We start from the raw sequence: 20,215 nt of genomic DNA, 5'->3' as shown, positions 1-20,215 counted from the left end.
GCAGCTTCAGAATGCCAATTCAATGTGGTGGACGTATAACTGCAAAATGGCCACTGTCTTTTGCCTTTAGGCATTCAGCGAAAGCTCCTTGTGCTGCGGCGGTCACTGCCGCCAAAGCAACGTACTTAAAAACCTGCGAGGTTCATCAGATTTCCTAATCGGAAGCCATGGTGGGCCTCACTTTTCACCCTAGGTTTGTCAAGCCCCTGGGCTGGGCAGGGGGAACCTCCCCCGATGTCGCCAGTGCAATGATGTCAAGTGACATCACCGCAAGTGACATCACCGCACTGGCGGCACCGTGCACCAGCTGCTCTAGGCATTTCTGAGAAAACTCTATGGTTTCCCCAGACGCTCTAGCTGTTTGGGAGGTAAAACTCTATGGTACAATAGGCTGGAGGTTGTGGAGGACTTGGCAACCGTACTCCACCCCCTTTCAGAAAACACTTGGTGACTACGAGGGCTTTTTTGGGTTTTTTGTAGCCGGAACTCCTTTGCATATTAGGCCACACACCCTAATGTAGCCAGTCCTCCGAGAGCTTACAGGGCTGTCTTAGTACAGGACCTACTGTAAACTCTTGGAGGATTGGTTACATCAGGAAGGTGTGGTCTAATATGCAAAGGAGTTCCTGCTAGAAAAAAGGCCCTGGTGACTACCATGGCGCCCAGGGGGGCACCACGTTGAGAACCTCTGAACCTGTTGCTGTGCTTCAAGAACATGGCTTTTTCATCTTGGTGAAAAGCCTGGCTTTATTGAGGCCAGGTTTCCAGATAACGACTCCCTCAACTTAGCTTCCGGGATCTGATGAGACTGGGCTAGCCTGGGCCATGAGGCACAGGGCAGTGACCTTAGGGCTTTGTGAAGGATGCTGCTACCTGTATCCCACCCTCAAGGAACTCGGGGAGTTGTAGTTCTGCGCTCATCCATAGCACAGAAGCTCTCAGGCTTTGTAATCTATGGTTCCCATCTCTTCTCATTGCAAATGCAAGGCCTCGAACTTTTATTTTTTTGCCTGTGGGAACTATGAAAAGTCTAAGCCCTGGAACTCCTTTTTAGTCTGTGGGAACTTTGAAAATTCTCCAGAGCTGCTATGAAAAGTCTTAAGAGCTGACACATACATGGTCACCCAAGGCTGAAACATCCTTTCCTCCGTTTTCCTGCTTCTGGGCTGTAATCAGAGTTTGGGTTGTTGTGCCTCCCCTCACCCTTGCCACCTTCTTGCTTTAGTTCTTTCCACATGATGTTCTGGAAGGTTCCGCGGGACCTGTACAGGATTGGTCACTGGGTCTTCTAGCTTCCACAGGGGTGTCAAACTCATTTGTTATGAGGGCTGGATCTGACATAAAAGAGACCTTGTTGGGTTGGGCCGAGCCACGTTGGGCTGGGCCCTGTGTGTATCTATTTAAGATTAGGTAGCAGAGATATAAACTTTATTAAAAAAAACCAGACAAACACAAATATATATTTTTTAAAACTTAAAACATGCTTAAAATATTAGCGCTCATTGATCTTAAAGATGCTTTCTTTGTATTTCTCCCATGGGATCCAGGAAACTGGGCAAAGGAAGCTCTGGCTCTTTCTTTCCTTCCCCAAGGCACTGGGTAGAGGAGGAGCCTCAGCCAATAGAAGGAAGAGAGGCTTGGGTCAGTAGCTCTGCTGTGCAATTGAGAGAGCCTGGCAAAGCAAGCTATTCCTTCCCGCTTGCTCTCCAAAGGGAGAAGCCTCAGCCAATGGAGAAAATTGCTCTGTAGCTCCTGTGTGATTGAGCAAGCCTTGCAAAGCAAGCTGTGATGCAGAAGGAAGCAAGAGAGAGGGAGAAGGAAGCAGATGACAGCCAATTGCTCGGGGGCCTGATAGGAGCCCTCTGGGGGCCTGATTCGCCCCCCGAACTGCATGTTTGACACCCCTGCTCTGCAGTGTACTTTTTAATAGTCCCCTTATATCCCTTGGACTCAAGGTGGATTCCACAAAGTTAGTCAATACAATCAGCAAGGATGCGACATTTCAGTGAGCGGTGCAATAGGACTTGGGTTGTAGATCCAACCAGAAATCTAAACATCAGAATGGAAGCAAAGCGCAAGTATTAACATAGATCCAGAGGAGTTAGCTGTGTTAGTCAGTTGCTGCAAAATAGTAGAGTCCAGTAGCACCATCAAGACTGACAAATTTTATTGAAGCATACATTTTCAAGAAATGCAGGTCTCTTCATTAGGATGCATGGAGCATCCTGATGAAGGTAGGACCAGGACCAATGGGTTGAAATTAAATCAAGAGTTTCCGGCTCAACATGAGGAAGATCTTCCTGACTGTTAGAGCAATTCCTCAGTGGAACAGGCTTCCTTGGGAGGTGGTGGGCTCTCCTTCCTTGGAGGTTTTTCAACAGAGGCTAGATGGCCCTCTGACAGCAATGAAGATCCTGTGAATTTAGGGGGGAGGGGTTTGTGCATTTAGAGCGGTTCCTCAGTGGAACAGGCTTCCTCCTTGGGAGGTGGTGGGTTATCCTTCCTTGGAGGTTTTTCAACAGAGGCTAGATGGCTATCTGACAGCGATGAAGATCCTGTGAATTTAGGGGGAGGTGTTTGTGGGTTTAGAGCGGTTCCTCAGTGGAACAGGCTTCATCGGGAGGTGGTGGGCTCTCCTTCCTTGGAGGTTTTTCAACAGAGACTAGATGGCCATCTGACAGCAATGAAGATCCTGTGAATTTAGGGGGAGGTGTTTGTGAGTTTAGAGCGGTTCCTCAGTGGAACAGGCTTCCTCCTTGGGAGGTGGTGGGCTCTCCTTCCTCGGAGGTTTTTCAACAGAGGCTAGAGGGCCATCTGACAGCAGTGAAGATCCTGTGAATTTAGGGGGAGGTGTTTGTGAGTTTAGAGCGGTTCCTCAGTGGAACAGGCTTCCTCCTTGGGAGGTGGTGGGCTCTCCTTCCTTGGAGGTTTTTCAACAGAGGCTAGAGGGCCATCTGACAGCAATGAAGATCCTGTGAGTTTAAGGGGAGGTGTTTGTGAGTTTAGAGCGGTTCCTCAGTGGAACAGGCTTCCTCCTTGGGAGGTGGTGGGCTCTCCTTCCTCGGAGGTTTTTCAACAGAGGCTAGAGGGCCATCTGACAGCAGTGAAGATCCTGTGAATTTAGGGGGAGGTGTTTGTGAGTTTAGAGCGGTTCCTCAGTGGAACAGGCTTCCTCGGGAGGTGGTGGGCTCTCCTTCCTTGGAGGTTTTTCAACAGAGGCTAGATGGCCATCTGACAGCAGTGAAGATCCTGTGAATTTAGGGGGAGGTGTTTGTGAGTTTCCTGCATTGGGCAGGGGGTTGGACCCTAGAGGTCCCTTCCAACTCTATGATTCTGTGACCTGCTGAAGAAAGTTGTGTTTCTCCATGCATTTAATGAAGAGAGCTGTTTTTCTGCTGAAGAGAGCTGTGTTTCTCCGTGCATCTTAGCATGCACCTATACAAGAGACTTCTATACAAGTGAAGCAAAAAGCGAAGACAAAATACTTTATTGGAACAGTGGGGTTGATTCCCTTTCTGGCTCCATTCTTGTTTAACTTGTATAGAGACTTTGGATGTTTGAACATGTTGGCCTCTGGCGCAATTGGAAGGCGTACGACTTATATATGGAAGGATTTTGTATAAGAAAGATACTGAGATGGGTAATAATATTTGGACGTTTGTATTTCGTCATTGGGGGTTACGATACTGGTGGTCAGGGGTGGAATTCTAGCAGGAGCTCCTTTGCATATTAGGCCACGCCCCCCTGATGTCGCCAATCCTCCAGGAGCTTACAGGGCTCTTCTTACAGGGCCTACTGTCAGCTCCAAGAGGATTGGCTCCATCAGGGGGTGTGGCCTAATATGCAAAGGAGCACTCCTAGAATTCCACCCTGCATATTAGGCCACACACCCCTGATGGAGCCAATCCTCCTGGAGGTTACAGGGCTCTTCTTACAGGGCCTACTGTGAGCTCCAAGAGGATTGGCTCCATCAGGGGGGCGTGGCCTAATCTGCAAAGGAGCTCCTGCTAGAATTCCACCCCTGCTTGGTGGTCTTGCTCTCGAGCACTTTTGCATCACCCTCTCCCTTTTTCCTGCATTCGCCTGGAGGTTGGCAACCCTGTGCAGCATGAGGCTGGGGGAGGCCCTGTCGTGGACGGAGTGCCCTTGCCGTGCATGGGGGTGGGGTGGGGTGGGGCTCGGTTCCGGGCCGAAGCTCTCCGTCCCTTACAGTCTCCCCTTCCACCAGGAGCAGGCATCGGTCCCACCATCCAGATCGGAGAAGAGACGGTGATCACGGTGGACGCCAAGGCCGCCGGGAAGGGCAAGGTGACGTGCACGGTCTGCACGCCCGACGGCACGGAGGTGGACGTGGACGTTGTGGAAAACGAGGATGGGACCTTCGACATCTTCTACACAGCCCCCCCAGCCAGGCAAATACGTCATCTGCGTCCGCTTTGGAGGGGAGCATATTCCCAACAGCCCTTTCCAGGTCACGGTGCGTCTCGGCGTGGCTCGCAGCCATGGGGTTGATGTAGAGGGGTTGATGGTGAAACTGTGTCTTAGAACACTGTGGCTCGAGGGTCTGCCCGCTGCAAACATGGGTGGGTGAGATGAAAGTTAGGCGGTGTGTTCAAAACTTGCCAGAAATCCTATATATGGCTTTGGACTGGGGTATTTTGAGGATTGTCTTCTCAAATATGCTTCTGGCCTAGAATGATCACGGGGGGAGGACCCTCCTGTCTGTCCCATCGATCAAAGAAGCTTCTTCGGTGGGTACACAGGACAGGGCCTTTTTGGTGGCAACCCCATGATTGTGGAATAACCTCTCCAGCAGGGCCGGTGCTAGGGTTTTTGGTGCCCTAGGTGAGCTGCCCACTAGTGCCCCCCCCCAAAAAAAATTGTTTTTAAAAACAGAATTATAGGAGAAATGAACTTGAAACTATTTACATTTTTAATTGTGAGGATATTACTTGATCCGTGTAGCTAGAGGTGCCAGGGACAAGACCTTGACATGACCATTTCTACTTGATCCTTTTAGCTGGAGGTGCCAGGGACAAGACCTTCACATGGCCATTTCTACTTGATCCTTTTAGCTGGAGGTGCCAGGGACAAGACCTTGTGCATGTGAGAAAAACGCTCTATCACCAAACTACAGCTCCCACCCCATGGGTCTGTGAAAGCAGAGTAGGAAGGATGAGTGGCAGCCTACAACTTCAACAGGAGCCAATTTTTAGAAACTGTAATTGGCTCTTCTTCAGCTTTTACAATTGGTTATTTTATCCCTGCTGGGCATCCGCTTTCGCATTTCCCGGGTCTGTCAACCGGCTGGGCAGCATCTATGCTCCATGGAGCCAGCTTTCCATTGGGGAAGGCAGGCTCCAAGGAGCATGCATGCTGCGCATGAACATATGAAGCTGCCTTCTACTGAATCAGACCCTGGGTCCATCAGTCTTGTCTACTCAGACTGGCAGTGGCTCTCCAGGGTCTCAAGCTGAGGTTTTTCACACCTATTTGCCTGGACCCTTTTTTAGTGGAGATGTCAGGGATTGAACCTGGGCATAAGGAGAGGGGGTGCCTGGTGGCTCCCCGTAGGCCAGGTGGCGCCCTAGGCAACAGCCTACTTGGCCTACTCCCACGCAGCGACCCTGCTCCTCAGGGAGGTAACCCTGGCCCCCTCGCTTTCGATCTTTAGGAGGCAGCTGAAAACAAGCGTCATTGCATTAAACGGTCCTCGATTCTGATGTTAAATTTTGGGTTTCAATTTCGGGGTATTTTATCTACATCCTAAGCAGCTTCGAACTCCGTCAGGAAGAAAGGTGGATGATTTTTTTTTTCAAAATAAATAAATAAATACAATTAATAAAGAAATATACTCCTGGAAGAGGGAACACTGAGCCTTTAAAGAACAAGTCAGCCCAGATGTACTAAGCATGTCAAAACCAGAGAGTTCGCGGGTATGAGTAAGGCTTATGATCATGAAACACTCCGTGAGAGTTTTGACGAATACATATATTTGAAAAAGCAATGTTTAACCCCACGGCCCTTTCAAGAGAAGCCCAGGACAATAGAAGTGTGGCGCCGTCCTAGATCCATTGGTTATATAGAGCAGTGCCAGTTGAAATACTTAATCCCTTGGTGAGCTGCCAGAAGAAGGATTGATTCCGAAAGTGGATGGAAGCAGCGGTCCGGTTGCGGCCACACCTGTTTGGGAATTGCAGTCACACCTGTTTGGGGATTATCGGACTTCAGGAAGTCCTAAAGTCAGGCCTCATTTTGGGCAGGAGCTCCGGAACCTCTACATTTTATTGTGCTTCTTTCTTTCTTTCTCTCTTTCTCTCTCTCTCTCTCTTTCGCTCTCTTTCTCTCTCTCTTTCTCTCTCTCTTTCTCTCTCTTTCTCTTTCTCTCTCTCTCTCTTTCTCTTTCTCTTTCTCTCTCTTTCTCTCCTTCTCTCTCCCTCCCTTCCTCCCTCCCTCCCTCCCTCCCTCCCTCCCTTCCTTCCTTCCTTCCTTCCTTCCTTCCTTCCTTCCTTCCTTCCTTCCTTCCTTCCTTCCTTCCTTCCTTCCTTCCTTCCCCCAAAAAGCTTGCTTCTGGGCTCCATTGTTCAAACACACACACACCCCGGTGAGAATTTTGCAGAACTCCATGATCTGGCAAACCCTCGAAAAAATTTCCCCACAAAAAAATGGGAAACTAACCCAAACATGTCGAGCAGACAGATGGGCATCTTCCTCATGCTGCTGTGGCCACGGAGGAGGAAGTCATTTTAAAAAGTCTGATGGGAGTCAGGTTTTACGATGACCGTTCTAATTCAAGAAGCATTTTAAGGTTGACGCTGAGCTGATCTAATTGAGTCTGCCTTCTGGTGAGGTCAGGAGAGTGTGGCATATGCAAATGAGTTGTGCTAATGAGCTCTGGCACTTCTTTTTCTACAAAATGACCCCCCCCCCCCCCCCAAAAAAAAAATATTGCACACCATCTTTAAAATGGTGCTTTATATCCCGCCCTGAGCCACTTGTGGGAAGGGCGGGATATAAATTCTAAATAAATAAATACATAAATAAAAATAGACTGTGAAATTTTTGTTGTTGTTCAGTCGCACAGTCGAGTCCGACTCTTTACGACCCCACAGACAAAGCCACGCCAGGCCCTCCTGTCTTCCACCTTCCTCCGAAGTCTGCTCAAATTCGTGTTTGTTACATCAGTAACGCTGTCCAGCCATCCCATCTTTTGCCGTCCCCTTCTGTCTTTCCCAGCATCAGGATCTTCTCCAGGGAGTGCTCCCTTCTCATTTGGGGGCCAAAGTATTTGAGCTTCAGCTTCAGTATCTGACCTTCCAGGGAACAGTCAGGGTTGATTTCCCTGAGGACTGACGGATTGGATCTTCTTGCAGTCCAAGGGACTGTAAAATACTTATGAACATATGAAACTGCCTTATACTGAATCAGACCCTCGATCCATCAAAGTCAGTCTTGTCTACTCAGACTGGCGTCGGCTCTCCAGGGTCTCAAGCTGAGGTTTTTCACGCCTACTTGCCTGGACCCTTTTTTTTTTTGGAGATGCCGGGGATTGAACCTGGGACCTTCTGCTTCCCAAGCAGATGCTCTACCACTGAGCCACCATCATTGCTTGATTAAACATTGCTTGATTAATATGTGAATATACTGTGTTTAAACATTGCTTTTTTAAATATGTGCGTTAGTAAAAGCTCTCATGGTGTGTTTAATAACCATAAGCCAGGTGCACTAAACAGTGACTGGATCAGGTGGTAGAATGGGGCAGGCCGTGTAATACTGGCCATTTGCAGAGAGGAGCAAAAGTGATCCTTGGAGCAGATCCAGGAGAGCTTAGAACTTCGCTTTGTCAGACCTCCTCGTTCTTCTGTTTGCCGTTTTAGCTACAGGAAGGTGCCCGGCCCCTTTGGACATCCAGACTGTGCCTTGCCTTGTTTATTTTCTTAAGCTGACCGGGGCAGGTTCCCTGTAGAGGCAGCTTAAAAATGTTCTAAATAGTACAGAATTCTTTATTTATGGGAGACGTTGCCACAGGGAAGTCTGTGGCTTTCTTTTCCCTGGTTGGGAAGTGAGGGGAGTTCTCTAGGCCTGAGAACGGAGGGGGCGGATGCCTTCTCATTGGGCCCCGAATTCTGGCATAGAATACAAACCGAGAGAGGCCACTATAATGGATAACACAACAAAAAATGCAAGCTAGTGACCAATTTGCTAAGAAATATATAGAAACCAGTCCAAATGTAAAAAAAACCCCATGTACATTCAAGTCCCAAAGTAGTGTGGTGACAAGCCAATCGATTAAGTACTTGTTTCTTTCCAGTCTTCATCAGACCTGGGACCAATATTGATTCAATTGTATAGATTCTTTACATCATTTTTTAAAAAGGGGGACGCAGAGCGTCTCCAGCAGCAATTTCACATCGGCTACAGCTCAGTTTGAGCCTTCTTGCGCAAGTATAAGCCTTCTTGGTGCAAGAAGCCTTATACTGAGCTGTAGCCGATGTGAAATTGCTTCTGGAGACGCTTTGCGTCCCCCTTTTTGAAAAATTATGTAAAGAATCTATATAATTGAATCAATATTGGTCCCAAGTCTGATGAAGACTAGAAAGAAACAAGCACTTAATCGATTGGCTTGTCACCACACTACTTTGGGACTTGAATGTACATGTTTTGGACATTTGGACTGGTTTCTATATACTTCTTAGTAAATTGGCCACTAGCTTGCATTTTTTTGTTGTGTTCCCCAAATTTTGGCAGCAGGGAGGTTCTGGTCATGTGTTCTCAAATGCGTTGCTTCAAGTGGTGCTGCTTCAACAGGCCAGTCCTGAAGTGTGGGGTGGGGAGGAATCCACACAAGGGAGAGGCATTTCCACGGAGGCCTGCTTGACTCTTTGCCGGGCCCTTTCCCAAAACTGCCTGTATTGTCGGTATTGAAGACGGTTCAGCCGAGTGTGGACTGTGTGCGTCAACCAGCCCTGTGGACAGATGGAATGCTTGCAGTCCAACCTTTATTGGTGGGGGGGGGGGGAGAACATTGTCTGCTTCATGTTTCCATCTTGCTACCGTCTGTCCTAAACCGGGGGCTGACGCCAAGGCATCTGAAAGATTGATCATTCGTGTCAGGAAAATCCATCTCCTGGCCGGTTTTACGTTTCCATTACTCCCGGCCCTTCCTCCCATTGTTCTGATCTGCCGAGCAGTCCCGTTCAGAGGGGGCTTATTTGAAAGCTCTCCTAGCTGGAGCAAGTGGGAAGGGCACGGCCCTCGATGCCGAGCACCAATGTACACATCGTGCAGCCGGGGAAAGAATTGTTTGGCTCGTGCCACTTCAGAATGTACGTGGGGTGGGGAGGGAAGGCTGCATTTTTCTGCCTTCCTACATAAAATCCCCATATATAGTCAGCGCAGCACATCAGAGGTTTAGCATAGCTGTCACCCGGGGAGAAAATGTTTTCTTAAAACGTGAACCCTGCTGAAGCAATGCAGATCTGGGTCATTGGCCCATAGGCAGGTTTCATTTCAGGCAGCTCACAGGAATAGAGCTATGGAAGCTCTAAATTTTATTGTGCTCTTTCTTACACACACACACACACACACACACAAAACCAACTTGCTTCTGGGCTTCATTGTTCAAGCCCCCTGCAAGCATTTTGCTGAATTCTAGAATTAAACTTTTAGAATTAAACTCAAGAATTAAACTTCAGCATTTTGCTGAACTCTAGAAACAAACTTTCTAATAATTTCCCCACAAAAAAAGATAGGGAAACAACCGAAACGAATAGAGCGGGCAGTTGGAAATCTTCTTCGTACCACTGTGGCCACGTAGGAGAAAGTAATTCGAAAAGTGTGACGGGAGCAGCGTTCCCTCTAAGCTGAGTTAGCTCGCGGATTTTTAGCCTCCAGTTCACACTTTTTTTTTGTCTTCGCTCAGGAAAAATTGCCTCGGAGCACACTAATTGATGCAGGAGCTCACCGCTTTAATGCCAGTCACTCACAAAGTAGAATTTTTGCTCAGAAGACTCTGCAGCTTAGAGGGAACGTTGGATGGGAGTCGGGTTTTATGATGACAATTCTAATTGTAGAAGCTTTTTAAGGTAGATGCTGAGCTGATATAATTTAGGACACCTCCCGGCGATGTCGGAGGTATGTGGCACATGCAAATAAGCTGAGCTAATGAGCTCCGGCACCTCTTTTTCGACAAAACGGCAGTCAGCCTCTGAAGCCCCGTGCCTGGAGGCAACATCGGTGAAAGGCCTCAGCCTCTCTGCTCTGTTGATTGCCCACCAGAGGAACAGGTTGGCCACTAAGTGAGACAGGAGGCTGGACTAGATGCAACATATATATCCTGCTGATCCAACAGGGCTCTTCTGATGTTCTCATGAAGGCCTTGGCCTCTCTGCCCTTTTGTTGACCCTCCAGAAGGAGTGGTTGGCCACTGTGTGAGACATGATGCTGGACTAGATGGACCCCTGGTCTGACCCAGCAGGGCTTTTCTGATGTTCTCATCAGGAAAGGCCTTGGCCTCCATGCCCTGTTGTTGGTCCTCCAGAGGAACTGGCTGGCCCCTGTGCAAGACAGGAGGCTGGAATAGATGGACCCTCACTGGTCTGATCCAGCAGGGCTCTTCTCATGTTCTTCTCAGGGGAAGGCCTCAGCCTCTCTGCCCTGTTGTTGACCATTCAGAGGAATTGTTTGGCCACTAAGTGAGATAGGAGGCTGGAATAGATGGACCCTCACTGGTCTGATCCAGCAGAGCTCTTCTAATGTTCTTCTCAGGGGAAGGCCTCAGCCTCTCTGCCCTGTTGATTGCCCACCAGAGGAACTGGTTGGCCACTAAGTGAGACAGGATGCTAGACTAGATGCAACCATATATATCCTGCTGATCCAACAGGGCTCTTCTGATGTTTTCATGAAGGCCTCGGCCTCTGTGCCCTTTTGTTGACCCTCCAGAGGAACTGGCTGGCTACTGTATGAGACAGAATGCTGGACTGGATGGACCCTCATTGGTCTGACCCAGCAGGGCTCTTCTGATGTTCTTCTCAGGGGAAGGCCTCAGCCTCTCTGCCCTGTTGTTGGCCCTCCAGAGGAACTGGTTGGCCACTGTGTGAGACAGGAGGCTGGACTAGATGGACCCTCCCTGGCCTGATCCAGCAGGGCTCTTCTGATGTTCTTATGAAGACCTCAGCCTCTCTGCCCTGTTGTTGGCCCTCCAGAGGAACTGGTTGGCCACTGTGTGAGACAGGAGGCTGGACTAGATGGACCCTCCCTGGCCTGATCTAGCAGGGCTCTTCTGATGTTCTTCTCAGGGGAAGGCCTCTCTGCCCTGTTGTTGGCCCTCCAGAGGAACTGGATGTTGGACAGGATGCCGGTCTAGATGAGCCACTGGTCTGATCCAACAGGGCTCTTCCTTACCCAAACCTACCCTGACTAGAAAACACAAAGATCTTTTCAGAAAGTAGCCATGCTGGTTTGCACAGCAGGACAACAGCTAGATTCTAGAGGCCTACAAAATTAGATGCGGAGGGGGGTTGGTTGAGCTTTTGAGAATCAACATTACAATATTCCGAATATATATATCCTGCTGGCCTCTAAGATGCTGGAATCTCAAAAGCACAAAGTGAATGAGACACACACACACACCACACACACACAGGGGTGGAATTCTAGCAGGAGCTCCTTTGCATTTTAGGCCACACACCCCTGATGTAGCCAATCCTCCAAGAGCTTACAAAAAAGAGCCCTGTAAGCTCTTGGAGGATGGGCTATATCGGGTGTGTGGCCTAAAATGCAAAGGAGCTCCTGCTAGAATTCCACCCCTGCGTTCACGCACATGTGTGCATTCGTGTATAAGTTTTTGAAAAGCAAAAAAGAGGACGTCTTTCCTGATTGACTACTTCAAACAAGCAATGGTTACGACTGTGGCGGAACCGGCCCGATTCTGCCTTCAGACCCGGTCCCGTCTGCTCCCTATTGAGTCGCCAACTCCTGGAGGGAGCTATTTCTCCTCCTGCCCCTTGGGCGCGCTGCCACCACCTGCTCAGTCCCGGGGTTCAGATTGAGAGGAACAGGACTCCCAATCCCCCTCTCCCGCTATGAGGCCCAGCCTCAAGGTCCTCTGCCACCCTGTACTTGGGTTTCACAGAGACCTCAGCACTTCTTTGGGGCACCCCTGGAGGATTGGCACCTTATCCAACTGCATGCCTTCCCCCTTCCCTGGGGCCCCCTTCTTAAAAACAGCGTGGTCTAAAGCGGTTTGGGGATCTATGTGGTACAGAGATTGACTGCCAGTATTTAAAACAGAAAAAACATTTATTTAAAAAGAGAAAAAGATAGGGAAAGAAAAACAAAACAAAAACAGTTGCCTTTAAAAAGTTAGCACAGCACAGCACACACACAGCAAACAGCATAACAAAATAAAGGTGGTTTTTAAACGCATCGTATTGTCCCTGGTCTACACTTGCCCTGCCTATGAGAATGACTTACTTGGTCTGACTGCCTGGGGCCTCCCAGGCAGGAGCCTCCATTGCTCACCACATGCTCGCTCGAGCGCTGGCTTCCAACTGCCCTTCTCTTCCTGCTAACACACATGCCAAGAACAAAAGCACTTCCTGCCTCTCTAGGAGACTTTCCCCCTAGAGTTGTTGGTTTGGCTCTGGAAGGGAGGGGGGGGGGTTGGAGGGAGGCTACAAAGCCTGCTGAGGAATTTACTGATCCCTGCCAATGAAGCACCAGCACTCTAAGATGGTGTTTCTCCACAACGACAAATCTCGTTTTGAACACCCCAGCTATTTAGGCGGTGATCCGTGGTGCAGAGTGGTAAAGCTGCAGTACTGCGGCCTGAACTCTCTGCTCACGACCTGAGTTCGATCCCGGCGGAAGCTGGGTTCAGGTAGCTGGCTCAAGGTCGACTCAGCTTTCCATCCTTCCGAGGTTGGTCAAAGGAGTCCCCAGCTTGCTGGGGGGAAAGCGTAGATGACTGGGGAAGGCAATGGCAAACCACCCCGTAGAAAGTCTGCCGTGAAAACGTTGTTATGCGACGTCACCCCAGAGTCAAAAATGACTGGTGCTTGCACAGGGGACTACCTTGACCTTTTGCCTTTTTTAAAAAAAAATATTCCTTACCTTCCCACCGAAAAAGAGGACATTTCAGTCAGTCTTCAGAAAGAGCCCCAAAGCGGACAGACACACACACGCAAAAAAAGAAGAGGACTTGTCCTCTAAAAAGGGGACATCTGGTAACCTGAACTCACATCCTGGCATCTGTATTTTTTTAAGTGCCATCCAAATGTTCAGCAGAGCGTGTTCTCCTGACTCATCTCTTGGCTTCCTCAGAAGCCAAGCCTTCCTGTTTCGAACAGTTACTCACCGTTTCCAGCTTCCAGTACAAAAGGAGCCCTCTAGCTCTTAGCGGTTGATTGAGCGCATGGTGTGTGTGTGGGGGGGTTGTTAAGGAGTACAATGCCCCCTTTCTGGTATTGTCTTCCAGTGCTGTTAGAAACAGGCGCGTGAGCGTCCTGCGGCCAGGGAAGTCTGACTGAATGGAAAGCATGAACTGGGGTTTCCTCCCCCTCTCAAGAGCACAACAGAAAGCTCCTTTTCCTTGGTGCAAACAGCTCCGTGCAGGCCAGGGACTGGAAAAAGTCACGCTGCAAAAACTGGAGACTGTAAAAAGACCTGGGGTTCTGCCAGGTTGCCAACTTCCAATCGGTAATAAACACAAACCAAGGGGGAAAGGTTGTGCATAAAGGTACAGGGAAAATACCTTAGGTATCGTAACCCCAGATAATGAAATGCACCTCCACAATTGTGTATGAACTGGGGGGGGGGGAAAGGCGTGGACATACGGAGTTCTTTGGAATGATAATTGCGTAGTTTATGGATTCATGAATTTTGGCCAAGAAATATTTTTTGAACATACCGTCTTCGTGGAGGTGCATTTGGTTATCTGGGGTTATACCTACAGTAATTTTCCTGACCCTCCAGTTGAAGAAGAGGAGATTGGATTTATATCCCGCTCTTCGCTACCTGAAGGTTTCCCAAGAGTGGCTTCCAATCTCTTTCCCTTCCCTTCCCTTCCCTTCCCTTCCCTTCCCTTCCCTTCCCTTCCCTTCCCTTCCCTTCCCTTCCCCACAGCAGATACCCTGCAAGCAGGGCCAGCCCGCCCCCTAAGCAAGTTGTAGTTCTCAAGGATAGCTGAAAAGTGTGTTTGGGGATGGGCAGGCCTGGCGCTAGAGTCTCCCGTAGCCCAGGCTGGATGCCGCTCCTCTGTCCCCCCTCCCACAGTTAAATCCGTCCACGCGCCGATGACATCACGATGGCTTTGCCGAGGCTGCCTGAGCGTTGGGAAGCCTCGGCAAAGTCCCGAAGGCAGCGGGCGCGCTTGCTGCCACGCCCCCCCGACTTTGCCGAGGCTGCCCCATTCTCCGGAAACCTCGACTAAGTCAGGACGGCAGCAGGGCGTGGGCAGAGGGGGCACCTCGTGGTGCCCCTAGGCCAAGGGGCGCCCCAGGCGGCCACCTGCTTGGCCTACTCCCACGCGCCGGCCCTGGGGGCAGGGAGACCACTCTTGCATTAAACCAAGGGTGGGGAGCCTTTTTTTTTTCTGCCAAGGGCCATATGGATATTTATAGCATCATTCGCGGGCCATAAAAAATTAACTAAAAAAAACAGTGCTCCGCTGAGGGAGAATGATTCAGGCCGGCAGAATTAGCGCAAATAATTGTTTTTTCTATTTGAAGTCATGTGGGGAGAGCCTCATCTGGCACGCACGCACACACGCACAAACACACCTGGCCCGCCACCCTTGGCAAATGCATAGGTCCAGGGCTTTTTTGTAGAAAAAGCCCAGCAGGAACTCAGTAGCATATTAGACCACATCCCCTAATATTAGCATATTAGGTCACACGCTTATTAGCATATTCGGCCGCACCCTCTGGGATCATCAAGTGCAAACTGAAATGTGACAGTATCTTTTCCAGGCCCCGCAGCAATTCTGGCCGGCTGGCCAAGGCCCCAGGGAGGCTGCCGCACAGTACGTCTGAGCCCTGTGATCCCTGCCTGGCCCTAGAGAGGCTGCTGCACAGCGCGGCTGGGCCCCACGATCCTCGCTGGCCAGCCAGGCCCCAGGGAGGCCGCTGCACTGTACATCTGGGCCCTGTGATCCCTGCCTGGCCCTGGAGAGGCTGCTGCACAGCACGGCTGGGCCCCGCGATCCTCGCTGGCCAGCCAGGCCCCAGGGAGGCTGCCCCATGGCTCGGTTTGGCCCAGCAATTCCCGAGGGCCACACCAAGTGAGGTTCCCCACCCCTGCATTAAACGCTTCTGCAAAAAGGTTTCCCAGGATTGCGTGGTTCCTAGGGAGGGGCATTGGGCATAGCTGTTGGTATCGGATTGGCACGTCCCCTAACCAGGGCACCAGCGCGGTTCTTACTTTTGAGATAAGATTGTCTTCAGCTCAATAACAGGGCATCGAACCGTTTCTGGGAGTGGACCTGGGAAGACAAACGACTTTAGTGCCACTGGAATGCTGCGGGCGGTGGGGGGGGGGGGGGGCGGGGGGGAAACCTTTTCCAGAAAAGGATTTGTCAGAACTCCGAATGCCGAAGTGCTGCGATGATCTTCTGGCCCTGAGCCAGAAAGCCTCTCCTTTAGTCCCTTCTAATGCTCTTGCCCCCCCTCCCCCCCATTCCTGCCACAGGCCCTGGACGGTGAGCGCACGACCCCCCAGCAGATGGCGCAGCCGATGCGCGCCCCGCCCTACGCGTACCCGCCTGGTGCACAGCAGCCGTGGGGACCGACAGTAACAGTTCAGTTTCTCGGAGAGGAAAAACTGGCCCCAGGGCATTCTGAGCAGGGAAACCACCCTGCGGAATTCAGTCGGCTGCTGCTTCACGCTTGTCTGGCTCTGCTTGCGGCTGGGTTGCTTCTTGCCGTGAGATCACCGCGGGTCTCTTGGGACAGCCAGGCTAAACGAAGGGGTGTGAGCGTAGGGTCCAGCTTCTAGGAGCGGTTGGGCTTTTTATTGTAGCAGGAACTCCTTTGCATATTAGGCCGCACCCCCTGATGTAGCCAATCCTCCAAGAGGCCCTGTAAGAAGAGCCCTGTAAGCATTTGGAGGCTTGGATAGGTTTGTGGCCTAACATGCAAAGGAGTTCCTGCTACAAAAGCACCCCCCCGACAACATCCAAAGAGATGCGGAAGGTGGAAAGGTGGGACACAGTCACACTCTGAACCAGGGGTGGCCAAACTTGCTTAATATAAGAGCCACATTGAATACATGACAGATGTTTGAGAGCCATAAGAACATAAGAGAAGCCATGTTGGATCAGGCCAATGGCCCATCCAGTCCAACACTCTGTGTCACATAAGAACATAAGAGAAGCCATGTTGGATCAGGCCAATGGCCCATCCAGCCCAACACTCTGTGTCACATAAGAGAAGCCATGATGGATCAGGCCAATGGCCCATCCAGTCCAACACTTTGTGTCACATAAGAGAAGCCATGCTGGGTCAGGCCAGTGGCCCATCCAGTCCAACACTCTGTGTCACACAGTGGCTTTGAAAGCCGCACAATATATGTGAAAGAGCCACATGTGGCTCTCAATTTGGCCACCCCTGCTCTGAACTTCAGATTCGGCACGTTTGCCAAGAGTGGCAGAACCAGAAGACTTTAGAACCTAGTTGACTGGCAGCTACCCGTTGGGACAAATTCTGCATCTTACAAGCTCGCTGAAGCCTAAGTCCCCTTTCCCTGTTGTTTCCTCTTCCTTAAAAAAGTGAATAGTAAGTAGAATCTGTGCAAGACCAAAAAAAGGAACAACTTTGAAACAACCTGTCCCCTCAGCTGGAGAAACCCACCTTTGGGGCTTCCCCAGGACGAGATGGGAACCCTTTTGCTAGCTCAGCCTCCAGCTGCTAGAGCTAACCTGCAAATGTGGATCCAGAATAATGTGGGGCGAGGCCTGTCGGGCCGGCGCTGCTTGCTTTTGGGGAACCGAAAGCCGCTTCCGAACGGCCGGCTGCTGCTTACGCCTGCGTCCTTCTCGGGCCCGTTTTTTCCTCCTCTGCTCAGCCGGCTTTTCACAACTGCGTTTGGGAACCTGTTTAACCAGCAGTCACAGCAGGAAGTCGAGTCTCTCTAACTGCTTCTAGCTCTTAGTCCAAGAAAATCAGCTGCCATTGCCAAGGGCGGAATTCTCTCAGGAGTTCCTTTGCATATTAGGCCACACACCCCCCGGATGTAGCCAATCCTCCAAGAGCTTCCAAAGCTCTTTTTTGTAAACTCCAGGAGGATTGGCTACATCAAGGGGTGTGTGGCCCAGGGGTGGAATTCTCGCAGGAGCTCCTTTGCATATTAGGCCATACACCCCCCCCCGGATGTAGCCAATCCTCGAAGAGCTTCCAACGCTCTTTTTGTAAACTCCAGGAGGACTGGCTACATCAAGGGGGTGTGACCTAATATGCAAAGGAGCTCCTGCGAGAATTGCACCCCTGGCCATTGCTTCCCCAGGTGTGTGACGCCCTTGGCTTGGGGGACGCCAAGGCAAGACTTCGGCTAGAAACAGCGTTCCCATTAACTGTTAAGCGACCGGCTGAACTAAAACGTACCTTTTGCAGAGCTTTTTGCTGAGCGGTTGGCCAGGGACGCGTTTCACTCGCCCTCTGAGATCCCGAGCGGTTTCTTTGGCAACAGCTGCTCCCCCCACCCCCTTTCCTGCCTCCCCCTCCCCCCCGGCCCACCTTCAGCGCTCATGCCAACAGAACTGCTTCGCCACCGGCTTTCCTGCACCTGAATTCCGGGGTGGGAAGAGGGGTCCAGAATGCAGCAGGGCCTCGTCTTTTCTCCCGGTGTCTTCGTCTCGAGATCGCGTCCCTCCATCTCTCGATGCGGGGAAGGGGCGGGCCATCATGCTTTGTGTTGTCTTTGTCGATGCTGGGATCGCCGAGCCCTGACCAAGTCGGGCTACACCCTGTGCCCCCGTCTTAGCTGGAGAAGGGGCTGAGGGGAGTATATTGGGCTGCATCTTTCTCCCTTTGTCCACGAGCGCAGTCTGTTTTGGAAACCGGGGTGGGGGAGGGGGATGCCCACTGTAGCTCTACGAAACTTGACTGCCACCTTGCTCTTGGAAAGCAGTGCTGCCCATAAGTGGAGCTGGTGAGGCAGGTCTTTATGTTGATAGATTGATTGCTTAGAAGAAGATGGTGATGATGCTGGATTTATACCCCGCCCTTTACTCCGAGTCTCAGAGCAGTCACAATCTCCTTTATCTTCCTCCCCCACAACAGACACCCTGTGAGGTAGGTGGGGGACTGAGAGAGCTCTGACAGAAGCTGCCCTTTCAAGGACAGCTGTGAGAGCTCTAGCTGACCCAAGGCCATTCCAGCAGCTGCAGGTGGAGGAGTGGGGAATCAAACCCGGCTCTCCCAGATAAGAGTCCTCCCACTTGACCGCTACACCAAGCTGGTTGATCCCATTCAAAACAGGGCCGTGTTGTTTTGTTACAACAACGTTCTGCTTTTCTAAAGTAGCAGAGTGCTCTGCCAACGAGGGAAAGGGAGCCGTGGTTTTCGCTGCAAGATTTGCAGTTTTGTAAGCTGAACCCAACTGTGAATGGAGCAGCCAGTCTTCAACAGCGACAACAAAGCATAAAAACACTTGTAGAGAGAGAGAGAACTTGACCTGGATAGGCCAGATTAGCCTGATCTTTGAAGCTGAGCAGTGCCAGCTTGGCTGGGAGACCTCGAAGCAGGGTGCTTTTTTGTAGCAGGAACTCCTTTGCATATTAGGCCACACCCCCTGATGCAGCCAGACCTCTAGGGAAAGGAGTTCCTGCTCCAGAAGAACCCCTGCACCACACACCCTTGTTGTAGCCAATCCTCCAAGAGCTTACAGGGCCTACGGGAAGCTCCAGGAGGACTGGCTCCATCAGGGGGTGTGGCCTGATATGCAAAGGAGTTCCTGCTTCAAAAGAAGCCCTGGGCCACACACCCCTGTTGTAGCCAATCCTCCAACAGCTTACAGGGATTTTCTTACAGGGCCTACTGTAAGCTCAAGGAGGACTGGCTCCATCAGGGGGTGTGGCCTAATATGCAAAGGAGTTCCTGCTACAAAAAGTGCCCTACCTCCAACGAATACCAGGGCTGGGATGCAGAGGCAGGACACAGCAAACTGCCTCCGACCGTCTCTCGGCTCAGGGGGTGTGGCCTAATACGCAAAGCAGTTCCTGCTACAAAAAGTGCCCTACCTCCAACGAATACCAGGGCTGGGACGCAGAGGCAGGCAACGGCAAACTGCCTCCGAACGTCTCTCGGCTCCAAAACTCTACAGGGTCACCGCAAGTCAGTTGTGACTTGACAGCAACAAAACACAACAAAGAGAGAGAGAAAGCAGTTTCGATGCAAACTGAGCTTTTCCTATGGTGGCTTTCCATCGAGATTAGAACCGTGCATGATTTTCCTATCCCCGTGGCCAGAATAGCCCATTTCGCCATGGGGATAGGAAAAGGTTACTCTCCAAGGAAGGGGGGGGGGTAGGGATTTGAACTGGCAAGACCATTTTGCGCGGTGCCAAGAAGGATTACGCACAGCTCCGAAAAAGCAGCCTTGGATCCTTCTGAAGGAAGCGGAGGTTGCGTCGACCACATGGCAATCGAAGCAGCTGTGGATGAAATCTTGTCTGTTTCCACTTCTGCTATTGAAGTTCAACTTCTGGAAGAGGATGCATATAGTAATTGTCTCTTAGCTGCTTTCTGGAGCATGGGTCACATGCCGCAGAACTATCATTCTGAACTGTAGAACTCCAGCCCCAAGTTGGTTATGAGTCTTGTCTGATACTCAGGGCTTTTTTTTTTGTAGCAGGAACTTCTTTGCATATTAAGCCACACCCCCGTGAATGTAGCCCAGATGTGGCCGCACTTGCTTAACTTAAGAGCCGCATGAAATAAACGTCAGATGTCTGAGAGCCGCAAGACAGGGAGGGAGGAAAGCCAAGAGGAGGGAGGGAGAGGTGGAAAGAAAGCAACTTTAAATTCATTCTCCATACTGCCAGCTAGCTTGGCTTGGAGAAGTGATTTAAAGAGACAAATGCCTGGAGAGGAGTTTAGCCTGGAGAGGAGGCTGCTGAGAGGTGACACTTGAAGGGCTGTCCTATAGAGGATGGGGTGGAATAGTTTTCTGTGGCCCCGGAAGGTAGGACCAGAACCAATGGGTTGAAATTAAATCAAAAG

General features: G+C 50.7%; 1 protein-coding gene across 1 annotated transcript in view; it reads left to right on the top strand.

Annotated features, from left to right (window-relative positions):
• LOC132581717 (filamin-A-like) overlaps positions 1-20,215 on the top strand; it is a 165,876-nt gene that overhangs the window by 98,628 nt on the left and 47,033 nt on the right. Inside the window, 3 exon segments of the mRNA XM_060253110.1 lie at positions 4,229-4,401; positions 4,403-4,477; positions 15,688-15,795. Of these exon segments, the coding sequence (XP_060109093.1) occupies positions 4,229-4,401; positions 4,403-4,477; positions 15,688-15,795 (356 nt within the window).

This window comes from Heteronotia binoei, chromosome 13, assembly GCF_032191835.1.
Source record: "Heteronotia binoei isolate CCM8104 ecotype False Entrance Well chromosome 13, APGP_CSIRO_Hbin_v1, whole genome shotgun sequence".
NCBI classification, from domain to species: domain Eukaryota; kingdom Metazoa; phylum Chordata; class Lepidosauria; order Squamata; family Gekkonidae; genus Heteronotia; species Heteronotia binoei.
This window is presented reverse-complemented; position numbering and strand designations above follow the sequence as displayed.